General features: G+C 36.7%; 2 protein-coding genes across 2 annotated transcripts; one reads left to right on the top strand and one right to left on the bottom strand.

Annotated features, from left to right (window-relative positions):
* Window positions 1-719: 719 nt before the first annotated feature.
* On the bottom strand, window positions 720-26,295 carry gnpat (glyceronephosphate O-acyltransferase). The gene is made up of 16 exons (XM_079375329.1): window positions 26,210-26,295; window positions 24,957-25,148; window positions 24,585-24,761; window positions 22,898-23,027; window positions 15,957-16,084; window positions 13,287-13,362; window positions 12,644-12,795; window positions 10,644-10,774; window positions 9,821-10,044; window positions 8,218-8,469; window positions 8,051-8,130; window positions 6,921-7,061; window positions 4,636-4,735; window positions 4,309-4,402; window positions 4,152-4,213; window positions 720-2,130 (listed from the first exon to the last, which is right to left on the bottom strand). The coding sequence occupies exons 1-16, from the start codon at window positions 26,231-26,233 to the stop codon at window positions 2,087-2,089; spliced, it is 2,007 nt and encodes a 668-aa protein (XP_079231455.1). The 5' UTR covers window positions 26,234-26,295; the 3' UTR covers window positions 720-2,086.
* On the top strand, window positions 16,210-18,251 carry LOC306843700 (uncharacterized protein). The gene is made up of 2 exons (XM_079375330.1): window positions 16,210-16,411; window positions 16,709-18,251. Exons 1-2 carry the CDS (start codon window positions 16,234-16,236, stop codon window positions 18,004-18,006), a joined length of 1,476 nt encoding a protein of 491 aa, XP_079231456.1. The 5' UTR covers window positions 16,210-16,233; the 3' UTR covers window positions 18,007-18,251.
* Window positions 26,296-26,485: the final 190 nt, after the last annotated feature.

The raw sequence follows: 26,485 nt of genomic DNA, 5'->3' as shown, positions 1-26,485 counted from the left end.
TTTAGTCTAATATTGAAATCTGGGTCAGTATGACTTCATTCTTAATTGACTAAATCTGAAAAATGGATATAATGCTTTGAAATAACATTACGAGGCGTTAACCAGAGAGAACAGAGATTCAGCAGTTTGGTGCGACATGGCACAGTATCGTCTGATCATTTTTAATAATAAAAATACTTCATATTAATTATTGAAAAATAGGGTGAAATATCCAAACAATGCAGTAATACATCAAATAAAATCCGTTGGTTCTTTATGCATTTTTTGTAGTAGAAAAGCTGTAGTTTACAACAGGCATGTAAACACTGTTATGGCAATAAAGAGTCTCATGAGAACAGCCTTTCTGTTAATCATGGAGAAGTTGACCCAAAAATTTAAATTTTACTCACCATCAGGCTATCCATGATGTAGATGAATTGGTTTTTCCAACAGATTTGGAGAAATGTTGCATAACATCACTTGCTCACCAATGGATCCTTTGCAGTGAATGGGTGCCTTCAGAATGGGAGTCCAAACAGCTGATGAAAACATCATAATAATCTACATCACTCCAGTCCATCAATTAACGTCTTGAGAAGCGAAAAGCTGCTTGTTTATAAAAAACAAATCCATCATTAATGCGTTTAACTTTGAACCGTCACTTTTGGCCAAAATACAAGTCCACTATGTCACGGGACGCTGTGAAAAGCACCATGGAAAGATGAGGTCAGGGTCCAAGTGCAGGTAAGGTGCTTTTAATAAGCAACAAAAAGGCCAACACGGCACAAAAAACAAAACATAAAAGGACTGGGATACACAAACGGCAGCACAGTGCAGGTATCCCAGACCACAGCAGACACTAGAAACAAAACACAACCACGCATTTGCAAATCACAAATTACAATTAATGAACCCAGGCAGAGTGGTGAGAGAGGGGAGACTATATAGTCCGTGGCAATGGGGAACAGCTGCGGGTGTGATGAGTGTGACAGGTGTGTGTGATGGTGTGTGTGATGTGACAGGTGTGTGTGATGGTGTGATGAGTGTGACAGGTGTGTGTGATGGTGTGTGTGATGTGGCAGGTGTAAGTGACTACATGAGATGAGTCCGGGAGGAAGGGAGATGGTGACCTCTGGTGGCGACAGGGAGAAGCGCAGGGCCCGGACTCATGACACACTAGACAAAACAATATTATGGATTATGGACTTGTATTTTAGCTGGAAGCAAAGGTTTGAAGTTAAAAACATCTTAATTATGGATGTGTTTATTACAAACATTCAGATTTTTAGTTTATAAGATATTGATTGATGGATTTGTGTGGATTATTGGGACATATTTATCAGCTGTTTGGACTCTCATTCTGACGGCACCCATTCACTGCACAGAGGGTGAGCAAGTGATGTACTGTAATGCTAAATTTCTCCAAATCTGTTCCGATGAACAAACAAACTTGTCTACATCTTTGATGACCCGAGTAATTTTTCAGAAAATTTAATTTTTGAGTAAACCGTTCCTTTCTGAGAGCAGATACAAAAAGACAATCTTTTCTTTAGCTCTGAAGGAGATAACACATTTTCGAATGACCTATTTTTGTATAAAGATCCCTAAAAACCTTCATCCGTAGCAAACGCAACAGCCATATCTAGAGAGCAAAAGAAAACAAGTCACGAAGAAAAGATAACAGGCCCAACACAAATCCAGTAAGAACAAACAGTAACAGTGTTTCAAATCAAAGCAGATAAAACGCACGCAAACGGTGGTAACAGGATGTTCAAATACAAAAAAAAAAAAAATCAAAAGTGTCACTGTCTTCATATACTTGGCAACATCAGAGCGGTTTAGAACCCGTCTGATAAAGACACGTTGAAGATCGAAATCCGATCCTAGACACGGCAACCTGCTGTCAAGTTTGTCGGAGAGGGAGAGAGATAAAAAGAGTGCTTCTAGCATAGCGTGGCCGTCCCAGATGGCAAACCCGTGACATCCCTTTAAAGCTCGATGACAGGTAACCTTTGTAGTCAGCGAAGCCATGCCACCTTGCAAAATTTGGCATTATGTTAATGAAGGCAGTTTAGTCCCTCCAGAGCCTCCCTGTGTGCGTATGCGACTACAGTCGAGCGAGGATGGGCTTCTGGGTAGGAATTTTACCTCCTGTGTGACAGAGGAAAAGAAAAGTAAACAAGTGTAGCTGTAAAATAGAACGAAGATGCAGGAGGTCGTGGCAGTACGGCACAGCGAGACAAGAACTGGGTCAAAGTAGAAAATGAGGCAAACAAACAAATTCTCTGAGAGGAAACTTTGAAAACTTTACTTCTTAAAGAGAAAATTATTGCGCTTTAAAAGCGAGCAATAAAATCTGGCCCAAACTAAATCTGCGGAATTACTATAGTTTATCGTTTATTTTTAAACTATTTTTTATTATTTCATTTTAGTGCTGTCAAACAATTCACCGCGATTAATCGCATCCAAAATAAAAGTTTTTGTTTACATAATATACGTGTGTACTGTGTATATTTATTATGTATATATAAATACACATGCACTATATTTTGAAAATATTTACATATATAATATAAATTATATAAATATAATATATACAAATGTATTTAATATATAAACATTTTTCTGAAATATATACATGCATGTATTTATATATACACACATAATAAATATACACAGCACACACATATATTATGTAAACAAAAACTTTTATTTTGGATGCGATTAATTGTTTGACAGCACTACTAGTCACTGCATTGACTAGTTTCTGTTTTATTATATATTTAGATCTTGTTGTTGCAGTCACTCGATTCAAACAATAAAGTATATGCAAACATTTAATATAACTTTCAAATTCAGCTAAAAAATACTTTTGTACATTCATAAATCTATTAATGATTCAAATAATGTTGGTTTTTTGGGACCATCTAATATTTGGAGTCTTTTGCATGTCATTTTAGTTACAAAAATATAAGGTTTTTTATACCAATTTAATGCTCTATAATGCTCTTTCGCTCCAGCAAAATTGTGCTTTTGCTAAACAATTTAGTAATTAAATCCATGTAAATCTAACATTATATTACACAATAAAACAAGGGTTGATTTACTCGGACTTTGAACAATTTACACTGAATATTGCCTATAATCTGACTCTATCTATCTATTGATCTATCTATCCTAGCGACATGCTAGCAACATGCTAGTCACTTGCTAGTCATGCTAACGACATGCTAGTAACATGCTAATCATGTTAGAAACATGCTAGCGGCATGCTAGCAAAATGGTAGTAACATGCTAATAATGCTAGAAACATGCTAGTGACATGCTAGTAACATGGTAATCGTGCTAGCAACATGCTAATCACTTGCTAATCATGCTAGCGACATGCTAGTAGCATGCTAATCATGCTAACGACATGCTAGAAACATGCTAATGACATGCCAGTTACTTGTTAATCATGCTAGCAACATGCTAGTCATGCTAGCAACATGCTAATCACTTGCTAATCTTGCTAGCAACATGCTAGTAACTTCAAACTATTTCAGACGGCAAACCATCAAACTTAAACTTTTTCAACTTTTTCAAACTTTATGGTCCGGCTTTCTCAAGCCAACTTAGACAAACTTTTTTATCTAGTTATATACTATTATAGTATAGCATTTAATTTTTTTGTTTTTTATTTGCTTTTGTCTTTTTTATTAGTTTTTTTCTACTTCTGTTTGCAGTAGATTTAATTTAGTTTTAGTAATTGCAATATTTCAACTTAAACTGTCAAGTTAGGCAACATTTCAAATGTTTAAGCTTTTCATCCAATATTTATATTTTATTTCATTTCAGCTTTATTTAAATTACCAACGCATATTTTTAATAGTTTTATTTACAACATTGGTGACACAAAAGATAAACATTTCAAACATTAGTATGCTACATTACATGGATTTTTAAGCACAGTAACACTTAACGCTTTAAAAATGCAAAATAACCGTTTTTCATTTTTAATTTGGTGTAAAAAATTATGTAATACTTTACGGATCAATAAAATAACTCCAAAAAAGATCAACTTAGAATGCACATATTATATACTGAAGAAATTAGACTAGTTTGTAAGAAGATTGCTATTTCAACACTGCCGTACTTGAACACCAGCTATTTTGATATGATGTTACTCTTACCCAGCGTATCCTCCAGTGAGTTCACTGCAATCTTGTTTACCTTCAACATCACCTGATCTCCTCTGTGAGAGAGAATTCACATCAGTTAAACAACCATAACACTTCAAAATCCCATAACACGTCTAAAGAAACGGAGACTGTATGTAGATGGACTTACACTTTGACCTTCCTCACGGCATTGAGCCTCAGAAGGGCTGCGAGAGCATTCTTCTGCAGGTCTGAGGATAAAGCTTCGTAACACTTCAGACGACCTGATGCCATGATGACAAACACACATATAACAGAAGATTGAAACTTCAAACCAAATTAAAATCAGCTTTTTGTGGTCTGAGACAATTGCAACACCTCTAGCAGATCTAATCGGAAGGACTCAGGACATGCATAATCAGATCAGCTGAGATGGATATCAATACCAGGTGTAAACAGGACCTGGTGTGGAAACAGTTTAAACTTCCACACACAAAACACTTCCATCCTGTGTTACCTGCTAATATGAGTTTCAGTGCAAAACTCCTCACTGCAGGAATAAACTCCTTCTCTATCAGGTTCTCATTAGTCTCCTCACACAGATAGTGACACACCACCTACACAAAGACACACACTAACTTAATATGACCATAGTTATTAAACCTAAGAATGTGTCCTATGTGAAAACCACTTAAAGGTGTCATCGGATGCCCATTTTCCACAACTTGATATGATTCTTTAGGGTCTTAATGAAAAGTCTGTAACAGTTTGGTTACAATTTCTCAATAGTAGTGTAAAAAAACACCTTTTTAAACTCGTCAAAAACAGCTCTTGTCAGAGCAAGCCGTTTTGTAGCATTTTCATTTAAATGTTAATGAGCTCTGCTGACTCCGCCCCTCTCTTCCGAGCCGCTCTCTGAGGGACTGTTTACTTTAGCCGCATTCATCGTGAAACTTCATCGTGAATCGGGAGACATCTTGTCTTCCCCTGCATTGGAGTCGACACAATGGCGGACAGCTCTCAGTTCTCTCGGGGTGGATCTAAGGTAAGACGCTAGTGTCAATCTACTATCGTGGGAGGGGCCTGTACAGAACTACGTCATTCTGACAGGAACCTCATAACAGCCTGATTTGAGAAAGAGGATTTAAAAATAAGGATTTAAAAAATAACCACTGGGTGGATTTTTATCATTACAGGATGGATGTGTACACACACTTCCAACACACATTTATGTTCAAACTTGTAAAGTGAATTTTGCATCCGACGACCCCTTTAAGAATTAAACAGGGTTGTACAGTTAAAGGTGCAGTAAATGATTTCTATTAAAATTTCTATTAAAAACACTATTAAAATTGAAACCAACAACTAATGTTGTAGTCAGACTACTTAAACTGAGACCAAGTTGAGAGCTGTTTGGAACTATTTTTGTTGGTGAAAGAGCAAAAACTGTTGTGTTTAAGCTGCGTTTAACTTTTATCTAAAAGGCAAGTCACTTAATATTAATTTCTTGTTTATTGATTGTTTGTATAAAATCAATATCACATTTGCAAAAAAACAGCTCTCTTGCATGGTGATATTGCTTAATTATATCAAATGTTACAATATAAAACTAGATCTTATACAAACACTTTTTATGCAATAATATCTGGCATTTTGTGAGCATTTGTATTAATTTTGGCGACATTTTTGACACAACCGCATGTTCATTTCTGACTGGGCACAACAGTAACAACATAAATCGAATTACAAACAAGTTATTGATTGCATTCGAAGCAGGAAGTTTTACATCCAATCACAGAGAGATGTTAACATATAGATCAGCCAATGCACTGGCAATTTAGTGATATTCCCCCACAGTCGTGGTCTTGACTGGCCTTCAAATAAAATCCAGAGTTCTTTTAGTCTAAGGCCGCATGTTGTCAATATGTTGACAAGACCAAGAACTTCAAAAAATTGCCTTGAGTCCTACAACCATATCAACACCCAAACTAGCAATTATGTGAATATTTGCTAGCTGTCTGTTCTACATGCCTGTGGAAAAAACAATATTGTGTTTGTGCATAGTCCTGGCTGTGTAATTAGGGGAAAACACAAAGTGGATCAGATGGATCAGACTGAGCACTACAACACCCTTGTAGCCAATTAGCAATAGGGGGCATTTAGGGGGAGCATAGAAAGTGATCAAGCGGGAGATTTGTAGAAAGACAGTACAAAGAGAGATGGTGGAGAAATTACCAAAGAAGAAAATGTTAGGAATGTAACTGGAAAAGGAAGAGCGTGTTTGTTTGAACAACAGTGTTTGTCAGAAATAGTTTACTACGCCTTTAACTATTCAGTGTATACTAAAAAAAATTGGGATTTTTTTATGTGAAGCCTCACAGAGACTGCTCACAGAGATGTTCACTGAAACTGAATTTATTTGATCAAAAATACAGTAACAATTTTAATATTGTGAAAAAAAAAAATTGAATATTTTTAAAATGTCATTTATTCCTGTGATTACAAGCTGAATTTTCAGCATCATTACTCCAGTCTTCAGTGTTAGGACACATGATCCTTCAGAAATCAGTCTAATATGCTGATTTGCTACTCAAGAAATATTTACTGTTATTAGCAATGTTTAAAACAATTATACTGCTTATTATTCTGTGGAAGTCTTGATACATTTTTTTCAGGATTTCTGTTTTGATTGAGCATCCTAGCACATAATTTAAAGAAAGAAAGAAAGAAAGAAAGAAAGATCATACTGACCCCCAAACCTTTGCACAGTAGTGTACATTTGCACACTGTTTAAGGTGTCACCTGGTATCCCTGCAGGAAGGGGTCCAGAACCGAACACAGGAAAGCGAGGGTGCTGTGACCGCTCGCTGACATCACAATCTCATGCTCCAATACCTGCAACACGCCACGCTTCATGAGCAAATAACACGCTTCTTCAAAGTCCTACAAAAAAAAACACATACAGTAAACAAAGTAACACATCATGAAATCTTTTAAAGGGTTACTGCGCCCCAAAATTAAAATTGTGTCATTAATCACTTACCCCCATGTCGTTCCAAACCCGTAAAAGCTTTGTTCGTCTTCGGAACACAATTTAAGATATTTTGGATTAAAACCGGGAAGCTTGTGACTGTCCCATTGACTGTCAAATAAAGAACACTGTCAAGGCCCAGAAAAGTATGAAAGACATCCTCAAAATAGTCCATTTGCCATCAGTGGTTCAACCGAAACGTTATGAAGTGACGAGAATACTTTTTGTACACAAAGAAAATAAAAATGACTTAAAAAATGACTTTTTTCAACAATTGGTCTCCTCTGTGTCACCGTATCGTATTTTGGAGAATATCTGCTGGACGTAAACTGCGTACGCTGTTCTGTGTCAGCCGCACCACACGGATACGTTTTCTACGTTTGTTTCCGCTTTGATTTGAATGAAAACAGCGTATCCTTGTGGTGCGGCTGACACAGAACAGTGTACTATGTTCTCCAAAATGCTATAATACTATATTCTCCAAAATGCCGCTATGCTGACGCAGAAGAGACAAATTGTTGAATAAAGTCGTAATTTTTATTTTCTTTGCGTACAAGAAGTATTCTCGTAGGTTCGTAACATTCAGATTGAACCACTGATGGCAGATGGACTATTTTGACGATGTCTTTCATACTTTTCTGGGCCTTGACAGTGTTATTTATTTGGAAGTCAATGGGACAGTCACAAGCCTCCCGGTTTTCATCCAAAATATCTTAAATTGTGTTCCGAAGACGAACAAAGCTTTTACGGGTTTGGAACGACATGGGGGTAAGTGACTAATGAAACAATTTTAATTTTGGAGTGGAGTAACCCTTTAAGGACTCGTCTAGATTTCAAATGAATCTCAAATTTTTTAGCAACAAATTTTGGTGGCAAAAACAGTTTGTGAATGTGGTCTAACCTGAACAGAGTCCCCAGGGCAAAGAATAAATTCATTGGAGAACATGTTCCTCAGGAAGTTGAAACAGTTGTAGACGTCATCTAGAACACAAATTACTTTGTGATTGGAAAAATATCCATGATCCAGAGTAAAACAAATAACATTTAGAAAACATATTTCTCTCACACCTTTTCTATTGGAGTTTGCGTTTTGCATGGCCACCGCTAACAGAGCAGGTCTCAGAAACACGTGTAAGATCTGGTTCCTGTAGGAGGCGCAAGAGAGCACAACAACCGCTCGGTGAAAGACGGCTTCCTCTGGTGTCGTCTCGACCTGCGGCGCATCTGTGACGCTCAGCTGAACGTGGCCTGCAGACACACTCAACAGGTGTCTGTGCAGAGCTAAACTACAGCTGACGACTTCACTGCAGGCCTCATGATCTACAGACAGACAGAGATAGATAGAGAGATCATATTATTGGGGATTGTTCAAATTAAGGTCAAGTAAGCTTAGATTGAGCTATTGGATTTCTCTATTGGATGAATTATTCATAGAGCGTCTTTCATTTATCTAAGCAGATTCTGCATATCCTGGAGATACGCATGATCATTTTTGCCATACTGAGAAGATTTGAAGAACATGATATATGATAATACGATACAATTTCATATGTCACTGCTAAGATTTCAAATTTAGAGATCTTCACTTACGGATACAAACACTTTACCTGAATGTTATTACATTTGATATGATTATTATTACATATAGGACTTTTGATGAACACTTTTGATTTTATACTGTTGTCAACTCTTAATTCAAGTTTATTTATGATACAATAACTAATAATCATTTATACAACTTCTAATGTTAAAAAATGAATCAGTCTATGAAGAAATTAGCATGAATCAAGAGTGATAAATGGTATAAATGTATACTAATGTTAAAAGTTTGGGTTTTTTATGACTTATTCAGGATAGAATAAAAAACAATTATATTTCAATAAATGCTGTGTTGTTGTTGTTTTGTTTTTTTTACTTTAATCATCACAGAGTCCTGAAAAAAACGTATCACGGTTTTCACAATATTAAGCAGCACAACTGCGATAATATTTAATAATATTACTGCTTACTGTATTTTTAAATCAAATAAATGCAGCATGCATAAGTGACTTCTTTCAAAAACATAAAATCTTACTGACCCCAAACTTTTGAAATATATAATGCATGACAGCTAATAGCATAAACTAGGGCTGCAAAACGATTAATCTCATTCAAAATAAAAGTTTTTGTTTATATAATATATGTGTGTGTGCTGTGTATATTTATTATGTACATATAAATACACACACATACAGTATATATTTTGAAAATATTTACATGTCTATATTTACATTCATATAATTTATATTATAAATAAATAAATATATTTAATATATAAAAATAACCTATTTTTCTGAAATATATACATGCATGTGTGTATTTATATATACATAATAAATATACACAGCACACACACATATATTATATAAACAAAAACTTTTATTTTGAATGAGATTAATCGCGTTTAATCGTTTGACAGCACTAATGTAAACATAAACTTTTATCTAAACTGCGTGTAAAAGTTTACATTCTTTAAAACGCGCCTCTCACGTGGGACGGTGCGAGACGCTGCAAAAGACGGGAGCGGACTTTTAAGGGGAAAGTAAATCCAAAAAACGACACGGGAAAATGAGGTCGGTTGGAGGTTCTGAATCCCGGTTTTGATTTTTCCTCAAACCAGATAATGTCTTACCCGGCCAGTCCAAGAACGCTCCAAACGCCAGTGCCAGGTGTCTGAGCCAGTCTGTCTGTGCTGTGAGGGAGGAGAGGTCCAGGCCGTCAGGGTTCTGTAGCAGCAGTGTGGCAATGAGAACCCAGGGCTTCAGAACCATGTTCTCCTCCTGGATGCGCACCAGACGGAACGCAGCGTCGTTCAGAAACTCATGAGTGTCTGTGCTGGGTTTCTGAGGAATGTATCTGATAAAAACAACACTCAAGTCAAGACAGTTTGTACAGCTTACAGTAAAGTTTGTACAGACAGCAGTCTGCTTCAACTCAAATCAAAATCAGCAATAAATTAGATAAATATTAATCTACTATTAATTAATAGTTAAGGCCACCAAATAGAAAATGGAACCAACAAACAATATTGTATAATGTTATTATTTTTAAAATAACTCTTTTCTGTTTGGATGCGTGAAAAATTATTTATTCCTGTGATGACAAAGTTGAATATTTTAATATTAATAATTAATTTTTGTGGAAACCATGATATTGTTTTTAGGGTTATCTGATGAATAGAAAGTTCAAATGAAAAAGTTTTTATTAAAATAGTAATCTTTTGTAACAAATTAATAAATAAACAGACATTAGAAATAAATAAACATTACAAAGATAAGAAAGCTTTGCATGCCATGGTGTAAGTGAATCAAGTTATGTGCTGCTAGCATGCTGATAGGTGAGGGGATCAACAGGAGTGCATTGTTAAGATTTTAAAAGCTTGTTGTGACAAAAATGCATGCTTTGTGGCTTTTAGAGCAACATAGTCGGAGCGTGGCTGATTGCAGCGGTCATACCTGGGCAGCAGGTTGTACTGAGAGCGGTTTATTTTTCCCTCTGCCAGACTGCGCAGAGATACAGGGTGACCAAAGTACACATGCATACTGCCATAGTCCTCACTCAAGACCCGCCGGGCCTTCAGCAGACCCTGAGAGAAAGAAACAGAGTTGAGAAATGGATGTTAAGAAAAAAAAAAGAATAATCAACTCCCTTTGGTCTGTCCTAGATGTTCCATAAAAAATGTTCCAGTAAAAAACTGAATATACATGCATAATTTTACAAACATTAAGTGAGGTTTTATGCCCGAAACGAAAATAAACATAATTCAGGAGACAGCTGCAAAATTATTTTGTACAATTTTGCTTCATGATATACAGATATACAGTGCCCTCCAAAAGTATTGGAACAGTAAAGACAAAATTGCTCTGAGAATAATGAAGCGAGGCTGTATGCTTGGGATCATTTGCAGTTCCCTTTTTTCTCCACATTTTTGCTTTCCCATCACTTAGATAAAGGTTCATCTTTGTCTCATCGGTCCATAAACACAGTTCCAAAACTCTTCTGGCTCACCTTTGTGCTTTTTTGCAAACTCTAATCTTGCCTTTCTATTTTTGGTGCTGGTCAGAGGTTTGCATCTTGCTGTGTAGCATCTGTAATTCTGTGTCAAAGTCTCCTGAGGACAGTAGATTGTCAGAGCATCACCCCAGCTTTCTGGAAGTTGTTGGTGATTTTACAGACAGGTCTTTCAGGGTTCATTTTCACAGCTTTTATGATTTGTCTGTCATCAACTACTGATGTTTTCTCAGCCGATCAGGTCGTTGTTGGTGTCGCTGGTGGTTTCCAAACTCTTGATTTCTCCATGCCCTTTGTTTTTGCTATAGCTCTAATGGACTTCCTCTTTTCTTTTAGAATCCAAATTGCTTGCTTTTCTCTCAAAGTCAGCTCCCTCATCTTCATCCTGGTTTGTGTGTGTCATCATCGAATGCAAGATTCAGAATACAGAAGTAATGGATATAACTGATACGACACATTCCCTGCTTTTAATATCTGAAGAAGTAATGCAACAGGACACAGCTGATCACTTAGAAAGACCTGTGAGGCAACTGCTCCAATACTTCACATCAGATAGGGGATGAACTTCTAAGCTGGTAACACATCTATGTGTTGAATCACACAATAATAAAATGTGACATTCTGTAGTTTTGTCTCATATTCATCTTTTAATCATATTTGTAAAAATGTCTTGACTCCACGGCCAACAGAGCAATTTTGTCTTTACTGTTCCAATACTTTTGGAGGGCACTGTACATTTTAGAGATTATTTTGAGTATTTAACAAATATTTATTTATAATTATCCACTGTCCATTACATGGATTCGTAACATGAAAAATATTATTTATTAATATTTATACAGTTCAAATATTTGGGGTCAGTAAGTTGTTGTTTTGTTTTGTTTTATTTAAGAAATCCAACAAGGATGCATTAAATTGATTAAAAGTGACCGTAAAGAGCCTTTCTTTTCACTCAAGAATCCTGAAAAAGGAAACATGTTTTTCCACAAAAATATTAAGCAGCACAACTGATAATACTGACAACTCTGATGATAATAAGAAATGTTCCGAACCAAATCAGCATATTAAAATTATTGATTTCCAAAGGATCATGTGACACTTGAAGACTAGAGTAATAATGCTGAAAATTCATCTTTGCATCACAGGAATTAAATACATTTTAAAATATACTAAAATAGAATTATTATTTCACCACATTACTGTTTTTACTGAATTTTACAACAATAAATGCAGCCTTGGTGAGCATAAGAGTCTTTCAAAAACATTTAAAAAAATCTTACTGACCCCAAACTTTGAAACAGTCATGTATGTGTTGTTGTTGATTGTTTGTTGCTTGTTTTATTGCCCAAAAGAACTGGAACAGGACACTGATTAAGATAAAAGTTTAGTTGTTATATATCTGCTGAAAATAGTGATGGAATGCATATTAGAAGGCAATGCATACTGAGGTTGATTCTTTGGGCTTCGGGACGCCGAGCAGCTCTCGGGCGTACAGAGACTCTTCCAGAATTCTCTCGTAGCTGATGCTGACAGGAACCAGGTTCACATCAAATAGCTCTCCTTTAAAAAACGGCTCCATCACAATATTCAACAACCCTGAGGAAGAGAGAAAGAAAGAGAGCGGGAGATGAAGCGGACACAAAATAAACTGTTCAAAGAGGCGGACCGTTTTGTTTCTCTCATTCATCTAAATTTGCTTTTGTTCGGTTTGACTGATTAGCTGCCAGGGTCCGCCAGGTTTCAAGCTGTCGTTTTGAACCTCTGTGCCATAAATTAGTCAGGGGCTCTATACCATACTGGGACTGAGATTCAGTTGTGAAAATCCTGTGAAATTTCATTTAGCTGGCATCCCACTTCCTATGTGCAAGCAATGCTGACCAAAAAAAATGTTTCCTGTCACCTTGAATTTATTTGTGCAGCAATAAAAAAAGGCAGAAAAGTCTGGAAAAGCCTTGACGCTGCACAATACATGCAGAAGTCAGCAAAGAGCTTTTATCAAAATTAAACACCAAAAAAAGCAGCACAGACAGCACAGTTTTTGAAATTGTATAAAAAGTGTTATAAACGTATAGTCGATGTACACTTACCCGTCTTTGGTGTGAGAGATTTGCATGTCCTGCTTCTAGTTCCTTCCAAGAAAAACTCAATTGGGGCATATCCATTCTGAATAAACAACATACAACAGGTTAATCATTTTTCAACAATGCATATTTTCAACCGTTTAAGAATGGAAGGATATACAGTAAACAGTCATTTAGCAGATGCTTGTATCCAAAAATGACTCCCAGTACCTTTATTACCTGTAAAATCCCACTGGATCAACCTGTTTGAACTCTGACCTCTGTCTTGATCAGTGTTGGGTATAATGGAAGTTACTTTCAAGTAACTATTAAAGTAACACATTTCTTTTCTATTTACAAGAAAATATCCAAGTTACTTTTTTAAATAAGTTTCACCAGTTATTTTGTTTTCCCATGTATTGACTGACAGCTCTCCTATCCCCAAGCTGAGAGAAATCGTGCAGACGTTGTGTGCACGGTGTGAACATGATGCTTACTGTGGTTCTAAACTAACATGAACATGCATTTACTCATCTCACCTGCACAAAAACAGATTCAGTATTCCTCAAAATCGATAAAAAGCTCAAAATATGATGCGAACCTGCAATAATTAAATATGTTAAATAACACAAATATCCTTTTTCTTTGTATTTATTTAATCAGACTGTATTAACAAATGTCTGCTGCTGACCTGGGATGATCCAATTCAACCATACAATAAGCAAAAATGAAAATAGATAAACATAACATGTTACAGCACAGCTGAAAGGTTTGTTTGAGCTGTGCTTTCTACTGTACAGACATGAATTTACATTTCCTTCAACCCGAGGCTTATTCATTTCACTTTTGGTGTGAAAAGGCTTTTACTTGTGCCAAAAATAGAACTTTTTTATATTAAAAACAAACAAGTAAGCCCAGCCCAGATGAAAAAAGTAACACAAAAATAACATATCACAGTACTTCACATATAAAGTAACAAAAAAAGTAACAAAAAAAATAGGGAGTAACGCAAAATTGTAATGCGTTATTTTTAAAAGTAACTTTCCCCAACATTGGTCTTGATCAAGGGCCCTTACACATAAGATATTTACCGATGATTAAAGGGATAGTTCACCCAAAAATGAAAATTCTGTTATTAATTACTCACCCTCATGTCGTTCCAACCCTGTAAGACCTTCGTTCATCTTCAGAACACACATTAAGATATTTCTGATGAAATCCGAGAGCTCTCTGACCCTCCAAGGATCAACATACAGAAACATACTACAGACATTGTTAAAATTGTCCATGTGACATCAGGGGTTCAACCGTAATTTTACAAAGCTACGAGAATAATTTTTGTGTGCAAAGAAAACAAAAATAACAACTTCATTCAACGATTCACCTTGTTTACGCACATAGGAACGCAATGCGCACGCGTCTATAACGGAGGACTGTCCCTGAAGAGAAGAAATCGTTGAATAAAGTCGTTATTTTTGTGGGGTTTTTGCGCACAAAAAGTATTCTCGTAGCTTCGTAAAATTACGGTTGAACCCCTGATGTCACATGGACTATTTTAAAGGGGTCATATAATGCGATTTCAAGTTTTCTTTTCTCTTTGGAGTGTTACAAGCTGTTTGTGCATAGATACGATCCTTACAGTTGCAAAGACTAAAGTCTCAAGAGATATTCTTTATAAAAGTTAAGACTCGTGCACTCCTTCCTAAAATGCCTCATTTAAACACGCCCCCACATCTACATCACAGTGTGGGAAGATTTGCAAAACACCGCCCAAATGTTTACACAAAGAAAGAAGGCTTAACTATTATTCTCGCTGTAGTATTGTTGCAGCCGCCGCCATGTCCTGGAGACGCTGTGCGTTTAGTTGCAAAAGAAAAACTACTTTGTTTGGCCTTCCATAAGAGGACACAACAAGAAATCAGTGGTTAAGTTGTATTTACAACACTGTTCCAGAACAGTTGTTTTTTTGTCGTTTCTCCAATCACAAATGCAGACAGTTTTATGTTTACGTGGCGTAATGCAACGCAACGCGTAAAAAAGACAGTATAAGTCATTATAATCAGTAATTATGTCCATACTGGATGCAACAAATGCCGTTTTCAATTAGTTTTATTGGTTTTGTCTCATGACGCCGGGACACGGCATCACAATACGGTAAGGGGCATAACATTTCCGTCTCACACTTGAGGTATTCAGCCAATCACAATGCACTAGATAGCTGGCCAATCAGAGCACGCCTCGTTTCTCAGAACGATGAGCTTCAGAAAGGCAGGGCATAAAGGAGAAACAATAACATACAGTATGTGGAAAATGTGTTTTTTGAACCTTAAACTGCACATTGCATTACACCAAATGCACAAAATAATGTTCTTTTTATCAACGTCATATGACCCCTTTAATGATGTTCTTACTACGTTTATGTGCCTTGACCGTGGTAGGACCCTTGCTGTCTATGGAAGGTAAGAGAGATCTCAGATTTCATCAAAAGTATCTTAATTTGTGTTCAGAAGATAAAAGAAGGTTTGGAACGAGGTGAGGGAGAGTAATTAATGACAAGAGTTTTAATTTTGGGGTGAACTAACCCTTTAAAAGCTGTGTGAAAAGCTGTAAATCCACTGCAATTTTATCTTACATGCACAGGACAGTCTAGTTTACCGACTTGCTCCTTTGTTCAGTTGTTTGGATGAAGTGTCTTACCCTCAGCATGGTCTTTACATACTCAGAGAACACAGCCCAGTAAAGTTGATCACCTCCAAACGACCGACGGATGAAAAAAGCTCCTGACATGCGCAGCATCTCACCAACAAACTTCATGCTCATAAAATCTGCAGAAACATTGCCATTAGTAAATAGCACAGTATAAGTAATGAATACAATATGAAATCAACAGGTATACATGGATATCTTGTGACGTCACACATTAAAGACGGCGCCATCTTTAGGACCGCCCAGGGACCGGAAGTAAACAGCAAATATGCCTTCTATCTGCTGTGCCGTGGGCTGTGATAACAGCAAGTCAAAAAAAACGGGACATACGTTTTATAATATTCCTAAAAACACTGACAGGAGACATAAATGGTTAGCTGCCATTAAAAGGGATCAGTGGACTCCCACAGAACACTCCAGACTGTGCAATGAACACTTTATTTCGGGTAAGTTAGCTAGCTAGCTATGTTAGCAACCCTACGATAAAATAAGATGTAAAGTTACAGGGAGGCTACACCAGGCACGTAACTGAAGTGTTCGTTCACGTTGCGTCTGCTGTAACCGTCTGCTATGATCAGTGAACTGACTACTACCGTAAGTAATAAAAAAACAACTAACGTTAGTTTTCTAAAACTTTTTTTTGCGCGTCGCGAACGGAGCTTTTCACTTACCCGGTGTAGCCTTCATGTTAGTGTCAGACACTGTTCATTAATGTATCACTATATCTCAATCTACCCCTGTAGGTCAGAAGAGCGAGAATCCATTAAACCCCGACTATGTGCCAAGTTTGTTTGCTTATCTCACACCTGAGCAACGCAAAAGAAAAATAAATAGTTACAGCAAATTTGAGCAAGTGCAAGCTGTCAAAAGAAAGAGAAGGACGCATGATGTTGGACCGGTGGCATCCTGTGACAACAGCAGCCATATGCAGATTGATGACTGTGGGTACACCTCAGCTCAGGAGGGTAACGTTAGAGGTCAGATAGCTGATCACAGCTACTGTAATTCTGCAGTCTATGCTGAGAGCAGTGTACCATGCTCCAATGAAGCCTGCCATGAAACTGTGAGGAGACTGACAGAGGAGTGTACTGCACTGAGGTCAGAGGTTTATCAGCTCAGGGAAAAGGTTAGCAAGTTATCCTTCAGCCAGGAAACCTTCAAGGACAATGATGACATGGTGCAGGACTTAACTGGCCTTCCATCCTTTGCCAAGCTGATGGTTGTCTTCACTTTTGTGTCAGAGTTCCTTAAGGTGGGACCTGGATTGAATCCCTTTCAAAGCTTTTTAATGACTCTAATGAGAATGAGACTGAATTTACCACTGCACTTCTTTTCATATATATTTCATGTGTCAAAGCCTACTGCAGGCCGAATTTTTAACAGTACGTTAAATGTCTTGCATGATAGGATGTCTGGATTCATAATGTGGCCCAGTAAGGAACAGATTCAAATTAGTTTACCCATGTGTTTCAAAAATAGTAGTTACAGAAATTGTACATCCATAATAGACTGCTTTGAAATTTTCATCGAGAGACCTAAAAACTTGAGAGCCCGAGCACAAACATACTCACAATATAAGCACCACAATACTGCCAAGTACTTGATATCAATAACTCCACAGGGAGTCATATCGTTTGTGTCTCGTGGCTGGGGAGGGCGAGCAAGTGACAGGCACATTACAGAGAACTGTGGCTACCTGGAAAATCTGTTACCTGGTGATTTGGTCCTAGCAGATCGAGGGTTCACAGTAGGAGATGCTGTGGGATTGTACAGTGCTCATCTCAAAATACCTGCCTTTACTAGAGGGAAAAAGCAACTGCATCCAAGTGAACTTGAGTATTCAAGGGGGCTAGCAGCTGTTCGAATTCATGTTGAACGAGTGATTGGTCTTGTGAGGAATAAGTACACAATTTTACAAAGCACAATACCCATTTCTCTCTGCCTGACTGCAACTCCAGGAGAGCTTACATCTCTTGACAAGATGGTCAGAGTGTGCTGTGCTCTGTGCAACATTTGCCAATCTGTTGTGCCCTCACAATAGCATGGGTGTCAGTAACATTGTTTTCCTTAGTGTCACAATGCTAAGCAATTGTGTATAAATGTAATATATATTTGGATCTTTGTATTTTATACAAGTCTGTTACTTAGTTACTTAAGAGTTTCATGTAAAATTGTTTTGTGTTTGTCTTGTTTACTTGTTTCTAAAACAAGTAGACTATCACAAATGTGTATATATTGATATTGGCTGAAATTACTTTTGAAATAAATTGTTATTCATTCAGTTACAACACTTTAGTGATGTTTATTGTACATGGTCACATTGCAGTAACAATACATGTGCAATTTATACATTTTCCATCACATTCTATTAGGCAGTGTTGTAATGTAACAAAATACTCATATATATATATATATATATATATATATATACACACACATACACAAACATAAATATATACATATATACACATTACATATATATTATACATACACACACACACTTCTAATATTTAAGACTGGTAATACTAAACTTGTTTTCTGCACTCCACACATTTCCATGTCTTAGGCACCCTGGTCAGCTTAAGGCAGGTCTTGTGAAAGTGCTTTCGCCTACAATTTGCAGATGTGCAAATGACGACATCTGTGCCTGCAGGTTGACCACAGTAGCATCCCACTTCAGGCTGTTTTGTGGCTGTGATGTATATGGGAGTAAGGCGTGGTGCTGTATACCATTTCCCCAGCAGCTCAGGGAGCACTCCAGTCTTGATGAAATTCACCACTTTGCCATAAGCATCATGGAAGAAGACAGGATCATATAGAATTCGCTGGGTGAAAACTTCCTGTGGTGTCCACACCATGAAGTCACAGTAACACACCTCTGCAATGTGCATTTGTGCCTGCACTTGATACATGTACTTGTGGAAATGTCTCAGTGCCATGACCCCATCCTCTCCTATGCCAAGACAGAATGAGGAATCCTTGCAGCTTTCAGTGAGGGAGCAGTTCCTGGTTTTGAAGGGGCATTTTATCTCTAAAACGCCATCTCCATGGCAAGTGCAGGCTACCACACCATCAGGTGATGCTCCAATCCAGGGGAGTTCTGGGTTGATGATGAACCCTGATGCCCTCACCTGGAAGTCTTCATGGTGGTCTTGCATCATAGCAACATAGCTTTCCCTTCCTCTGTCCTCATTTTGTTGACCCCATCTAACAAAGATTGGAATGTAAGCATGCAGGTTAATACAGTATGGTGCAAAATGTAAGAGCTTGTAGAATACGATGTGAGAACTTGCAGAACAAAAAAATCTGTACTTGTAACTTGAAAATTTGCACTTGTAGAAATGTTTACACACCTGTCACAGGAAAAAAAATATTGACAAATGTGTAGATTGATATGTACATAAACATGACAGCTGCAAACATGTAATGCAAAAGCCGAGGCGCACAGATTTGCCACTTTGTGATGCAAGCTCTCTTGACAGTGTTTTTGTTTTCTTTGTGTGAATTCAAATTCAGATCACGTGTGTGAATATTTTTTACAAGTGCAAATTTTAACATACAAGTTCAGATTTTTGTTCTGCAAGTTCTCACATTGTATTCTACAAGCTCTCACATTCAAATGTGAACATGTCTATCATTTACCAGGTGTTGCATTATGACAATAAAAAAAAAAAAAAAAGCATTGATTTACTGGCTTATAAACAGCGGCTTCACAAACTTGCAAGCACTATTGTACACAAGCTGTAAGCCTTAGAACAAACTAGACCAATTAATCTTGCTTTATGCATGGTTGTCTTGCACAGTAGGTCTAAGAATAGCTCTCCTATGAAACTGTTCTGTTATCGATGTACCTTGTTGCCTCAGTGGAGAACCGAGAAGCACGGGGATAGCAAATTCTTTTGATCAAGGACGCAGGTGTGCCTGCTCTGGCTGCCTCACTGAAAACTGACGCTGTGACTCTTCCTGCCCTCTGATCAAACCATACTCTAGATTTACTTTGCTCCCTGGTCTCCTCCTCAACTATCAAACACTGGGCAAAAAGTTAGTGACATGACTATTTAGAGATTAACTACCACTGAAGTGTATAGATTGACTAAAACTGATTACATTCAAGAAAATCATCCATAGGAATACTTTCAAAATGGAAAGGCTTATCATTTATTTCACCTGAACTGATACACTGAAATATTAAGAGTTGTACCAAAACAGCCTGATCATTATGGATATTACACTCCAATACAAATGAAGTAGGTCAAACTAAAAGGAGAATGTTTATAATGTTTACCTGTTGCTTCGTTAGATGTAGATCATCAAAGACCTTGGTACTCTCAATCAGCAGCAAGGAAAAGTCCATCTCCAGCCAGGTGCTTGAGTACAATGTGGAAAGAGGAGCTGGCAAGTCCAGTTGCATCACCTTTGGGATGTACCTGTGATAGAGAAACAGAAACAAGACATTTTAAGTGACAATATATAGTGTCCAGACTATTTAAAGTGACAAAAGATCAAATGTACAGTTAAATATTCTAGTCCTGTAGTAATTACTCATTATAATTAGCCCATGTTTTTGTTTTCCCCTGTCATAACTGAGATGAGTTGTAAAGTATTATGTGCAAGCCACAAAAGAGCTTTTCAGTCTCTCTGTGGAGCAGAGCATCTTACCTGTGGGAGTGGCCCTCAATGACAGAGAGGATGGCACTCTTCTTTGGTTTGGACTCCTGCAATTCACTATTATGAAGCGCCTCAAAGAATGCTTGGCAGTCTTTATCTGATGGTCTGATATCAGGACAACCAGGACCTTGATCTTCACGGCTTGAACATGGCTCTTGTTTATGAGAGAAACTGATGTTGCAGATCTCTTCATATGGGACCCCTCTGACAGAGTTCATACTTGTCTGAGCCCAAGCACAAGGCTTCTCGGTGCAAGCCTGCCCGTTTTTAATATCAGCAGCAGCCAACACCGAGTACAGAAGAGCTGCTGCATGAGAGCAGACCTCTCCTAGGCCTGCCTTACAGGTGCAATGAGCCATAAGCACTGTCCCGTCCTCTTGGACTGTGATCCAGGGATGTGTTGGGGTCACAGAAAGGTTTTGTGAATGCTTAACCTTAAGTATGAAACACAAATTGAGAATTAAAAAATTTGCAATATAGCCAGATTAACAATGAAGTTCAACATATAACATTATCTAAGACTCATAGCTATTTTCTACATTATGTTTTCGATTGGCAATTGTTAATTATTATCCTAGCATTGACCTAGCTTTGCCACCTAGCTAGCACCACGTAGCAAGTTAGTAGAGTAGCTAGTAGGGGTGTAACAATATATTGTGTCACAATATATCGCAATACAAAAATAATTGGGGAATATTAGTGGGTCCTGATAATGCTTATGTTATAAGTCTTATGTTACCAGTAAGAAGTGGCCTAAGTTACATTATTTTAAATATATCTAGCCAGTGACAGAGTGCAAGCATATTGATCTAAAATAATTCTGTATTTTCAGGTTCAGAATCATGAATATATTTATTCTGGTGTCAGACCACTGTCCAAGCCTATTCATTTACACCCACAATGTTATATCAAATTTAGCATTTAATCAACAGTATATTTTTTCTTAACCTTTTATTAAATGTCTTGGAGTGTCGCAATAATATCGTATCGTGAGTTTAGTATTCTGATATGTATCGAATCGTGAAATTAGGGTATTGTTACACCACTAGCTAGTTAAGTTAAGTAAACAAATATCTTACCTTTCCTGTAAATAAGAAAAGTTTCTTCATCTCCAGATGATAAACTCGAGGATCATTCACCCATCCTGATTTAAAATACATGTACGCTTCAGTGCTCTTGTATGCCTTGAGGGACTCCCCGCTGTATGGAGAAGGATTGTGGACGAGGTAGATGTAAATGTCGCCAAAAGACATGTTTGGCAAGTTAACAACAGATTTCAGCGGGGTCAGAAGTTGATTCGGAAGTAAATACGGATCAAAACCCAAAATATCAATTTTCTTGTAATAGCGTTGCTTTTCTTTATCAGAGAGATGAGCGATTTTAACGTTAGCACAGCCCGTTTCTGCCATTTCCCCTGGAATCATAGACGTTCGTGGCGCGGGCGCTACGGTCCTAAAGATGGCGGCCACAACAAAAAGGTGACGTCATTGATACCCATGTATAAGCTCACTTATTGATAAAATCTGAATGAAAAGAATAAAAGACATTGCTGAAAGGTTTTTAAACTCCAAATAATTTGAACACTTTTTGCCTCTATGCTTCATTTGTTACGTTTTTAATTATTTAAAATATTATACAATTTAGTACAACCACATTTTCTTTTGTATATTTTAATAAGTACAGGTCAAAATAAATAAGTTGTTTAATTTTTACATAAATGTTACACTGAATGATGATGGAACATTATTCCACCCATATTTTGACATTTTCTCACAAGCTATTTGAAAGATTAGACATTTGCTTGAATTTAAGTGCATTCTATGTATATAAAATCCCTTTTGTAAACTGAATTTGATGCAACACTGTCTTTGACCCTTACAACCAGGGTTCAAAATTACCATAATTTTACAAGAGTATATATTCTAGAATATTAAAAACGGCACTACCAAGTTTTATGTATATGAAGTAACTACCATAGAGTGCTTGTATCAAGATTTTGAATATAATACAGAAAGATTATCAATTGTTTAGACATCCAGATACTGTCTATACAAGTTCAACCCTCAAAAACTCCCTGATAAAACAAGAAAACTTGTGAGAGAACCAAAGAAAGGCTATAAAATCAGTTACGAAGTCCACTCGAGCATATTAAGGAGAATGAACTATACTTTTGGAAAGTGTGTCTATTTGTGTTAGTATAATCGCTACACTCAATACAGTTTTTAAGCTGGTACAATGCATCAGTGTGACCTGTCCACACTCACCCATTCCAGCCGCAATCACAGGCAGGGGAAGGTCGTACATGTAGAGTAAGTAGGACATCATCAGGAAGTCCATGTAACTACGGTGGCTGGGCAGGAGAACCACCGGGTGTTCCTGTACAGCCTGCTGGAGCTGAAGAGAGAGAGCATCATCAATGAAAACCAGACTCTATTTACATGCCATCTTTATTAAACCAAACGGCAGGACCATTTATAACATCAGCTCTCAACCAGAGGGTCTCCGGATGACTTAAAAGCATTTAAATTAATAAATGATTAATTATATATTAGAATAATCAATGCACTGCTGGGCTGAAGAATACTTTTTGAAGTTCTTGCAACATTTGAAATCATGACATTTCAATGAATTGTGGTTGACTGATTTAATGGCTTTCATAATTACACCAGAAATACAAGAAATACACATGTTTGAAATAATCATTTTATTCTTATAATTTTAGAAATATATTTTTAGATTTTTATTTGATAAAAAATGTGACCCTGGACCACAAAACCAGTCTTAAGTCGCTGGGGTATATTTGTAGAAGTAGCCAAAAATACACTGCATGGGTCAAAATTATAGATTTTTCTTTTATGCCAAAAATCATTAGGATATTAAGTAAAGATCATGTTCCATGAAGATATTTAGTAAATTTCCTACCGTAAATATATAAAAAAATTATTTTTGCTTAGTAATATGCATTGCTAAGAACTTCATTTGGACAACTTTAAAGGCGATTTTCAATATTTATTAGATTCAAGATTTTCAAAAAGTTGTATCTCGGCCAAATACTGACTGATCCTAACAAACCATACATCAATGGAAGGCATATTTATTCTCAATTTCAGAAAATTGAGTCTTATGACTGATTTTGTGGTCGAGGGTCACAAATAGTAAAAACAGTAATATTGTAAAATCTTATTACAATTATATATTAAAAATGCCATTTATATTCCCAGCACAAGTGTAAGCTAAATGTTCAGCATCATTACTCCAATTTGCTGCTCAATTATTATCAGTTATGCTCAATTATTAATAAAACAGTTGTGCTGCTTTGTGGAAACTGTGATACATTTTTCTCAAGATTCTTTGTTGAATAGAAAGTCCAAAAGAACAGCATTTATTTGAAATAGAAAAATGTTGTAACATCATTAATGTCACTTTTGATCAATTTAATGCATTCTTGCTGAATAAAATGACTATTATTTTTAAAATCATGCTTACCCCACACTTTTATCACAAAAATATTAAGTAGCAAGCAAAACTTCATCTTAGAATGATTTCTGAAGGATCATGTGACACTGAAGACTGGAGTAATGATGCTGAAAATTCAGCTTTGCATCACAGGAATAAGTTACATTATTTTTAAATATATTCAAATTGAATATTTCACAGTATCACTGTTATACTGTATTTGTAATGAAATAAACACAGCCTTAGTGAGCAAAAGAAACGTCTCTAATTATTCACTATTTCTCAGCAGTAGAATATTTATGATAATAAATAAGCACTTTTAAAATAATGGCATACCAATGACAAGCGCCACAATGGATCTGAGCGCAATCCTGTAATTAGGACACATGTTTTAGTAACATTAGACGACCCTAGTAATCGGCTCCTAGTGTAGATGCCAGGTGTTTTAGCAGGATTTCCACACGTGTATTTTGGGGACAGTGAAGAGACACTCACTCTCTGGATGCCCTCCTCATTGGCACACACGCTGCGGAAGAGTCTCTTGAAGGCTTTGCTGAGCGTAAAGGCAAAGAAGCGTACGGTGCTGAGCTGCAGACAGTGAGCCATCTCATCCAGAATCAGAGACGCTTCCTCCGCAACACACTCAGTGCTGTCTCCTGAATCTGATGAAACCTACACACACACAACTCAGTCAGTAGCCATTAAAACAGCCAGGGTTTGATCTGTATTCCTAGATACAGACATCTGAATGGACAGCACAACAAGACCGTATTTCATCTGAACATACAATTCCACCAAAAAGCATAGGAAGTTATTGAATGAAACTGTGGCATTGAGGAGAAAGGTGGTGATCTGTTGTTTCTGCACCTGTTTAATGACATACTGCAGGTGGTCCGACTGCAGAACGATGCTTTTTAGCATGCTGGCCTTGCAGGGCACGAGTCCCTTATAGAGTGTGGGAGTGTAACATCTCAGTGCGTATCTCAGATCACTGGAACGTCTTCTCTCTTCCAGAACGTCTCCAAAATCATCCCGCTTCTTCAGCACTGGATGCCTAGGCTGCATGAAAACAGAAAACATGTTTTTCAAAAAATAAGACAATTTACATGACATGATCTTCTGTTGTTTTTTTTAAACTGTAATACATTACAATTACAGTACATAAAAAAATTTAATAAAAAAACTGAAGAATAAAAATTGCGCATTGGCACACTATTACAGATATATTCACATTAGTGCCGTCAAACGATTAATCGCGATTAATCACATGCAAAATAAAAGTTTTTGTTTACATAATATATGTGTGTACTGTGTATATTTATTATGTAGATATAAAGACACACGCATATGTATTTACGTGTATATATTTATATTCATCTAAATTATATCATATATAAATATATTTAATATATAAACGTAAAAATTTTCTGAAATATATACATGCGTGTGTGTTTATTTATATGTACATAATAAATATACACAGTACACACACATATATTATGTAAACAAAAACTTTTATTTATGCGATTAATCGTTTGACAGCAATAATTCACATATGACTTACTGAATTAATTGCTTTGAATTAATATATGTGTGTTCAAATTAACAAATATAAATTGTACATATGAATAACACTTTGTATAATATTTTTTATGAAATGCTAACATTTTAACTAATGCTAAATAAGATAACTTTGATTTGTGGCCACTACATAATTACTATTAATTCATTTGTGTTTTTAAAATAGTTTAGCCTTTACTGTTAAATTAAATAATGAGGGTGTGTCCAGTTATTTGTAAACAATGCAAAGAAAATAAACTAAACAGCTAATAGCTAAAAATGTATGTTGCTTAAACACAGACATACTTTTAATTATTACTGCTATAATAAAATACAATGCTGCCAGACAGTATGGTTTTCTATTGGTATATGGCTCTAAAACCATGTTAAATCATTTTTAAAACAAATGGCATGTGAGAGATCATATTATTTGGTTCATGAATCGCTCGTGTGCACTGGACATGCAATATTAGAGGAAGCTCTGTGAGAGATTGACACTGCCAGTGTTGCAAGCATGTGCTACTTTGACAGAAAGCATGCAAAAATATTGCAACACTCACCGAGTGCAGTGCTCGAGACGCCATGTCGATTCCGCATGAGTGAGATCGATCAGATGAGCTCTGGGTGAGAAAGTTTGCATCAAGGTTGGCCGTTCAGTCCAGTACTCACTCCTGACAGAAATACAACATGCGGGAGGAATGAAAAATGAGTATGAAACAGCAGATGCCGGGTGGGCGGGGCTTGGAGGTACGGCTGGACAAAGTAATAATTTTATTTATCATTAATATTACAATTTTAGGTGCTCCAAGCTATGTCTTTAATGCCGCTCACTAAAT

The sequence above is a fragment of the Barbus barbus genome (assembly GCF_936440315.1).
Source record: "Barbus barbus genome assembly, chromosome: 24".
NCBI lineage: Eukaryota > Metazoa > Chordata > Actinopteri > Cypriniformes > Cyprinidae > Barbus > Barbus barbus.
This window is presented reverse-complemented; position numbering and strand designations above follow the sequence as displayed.

What these genes read in the sequence shown, in the direction of transcription:
- LOC306843700 (XM_079375330.1), top strand. Translation starts at nt 16,234, where the DNA reads ATGCCTTCTATCTGCTGTGCCGTGGGCTGTGATAACAGCAAGTCAAAA. An exon ending in CAATGAACACTTTATTTCGG is followed by an intron (nt 16,412 to 16,708) that starts GTAAGTTAGCTA and finishes CTACCCCTGTAG; the next exon opens with GTCAGAAGAGCGAGAATCCA.
- gnpat (XM_079375329.1), bottom strand. Translation starts at nt 26,233, where the DNA reads ATGGCGTCTCGAGCACTGCACTCG. An exon ending in CGTCTCGAGCACTGCACTCG is followed by an intron (nt 25,149 to 26,209) that starts GTGAGTGTTGCA and finishes GTTTTCATGCAG; the next exon opens with CCTAGGCATCCAGTGCTGAA. An exon ending in CCTTCCTGCAGGGATACCAG is followed by an intron (nt 4,736 to 6,920) that starts GTGACACCTTAA and finishes GTCTTTGTGTAG; the next exon opens with GTGGTGTGTCACTATCTGTG.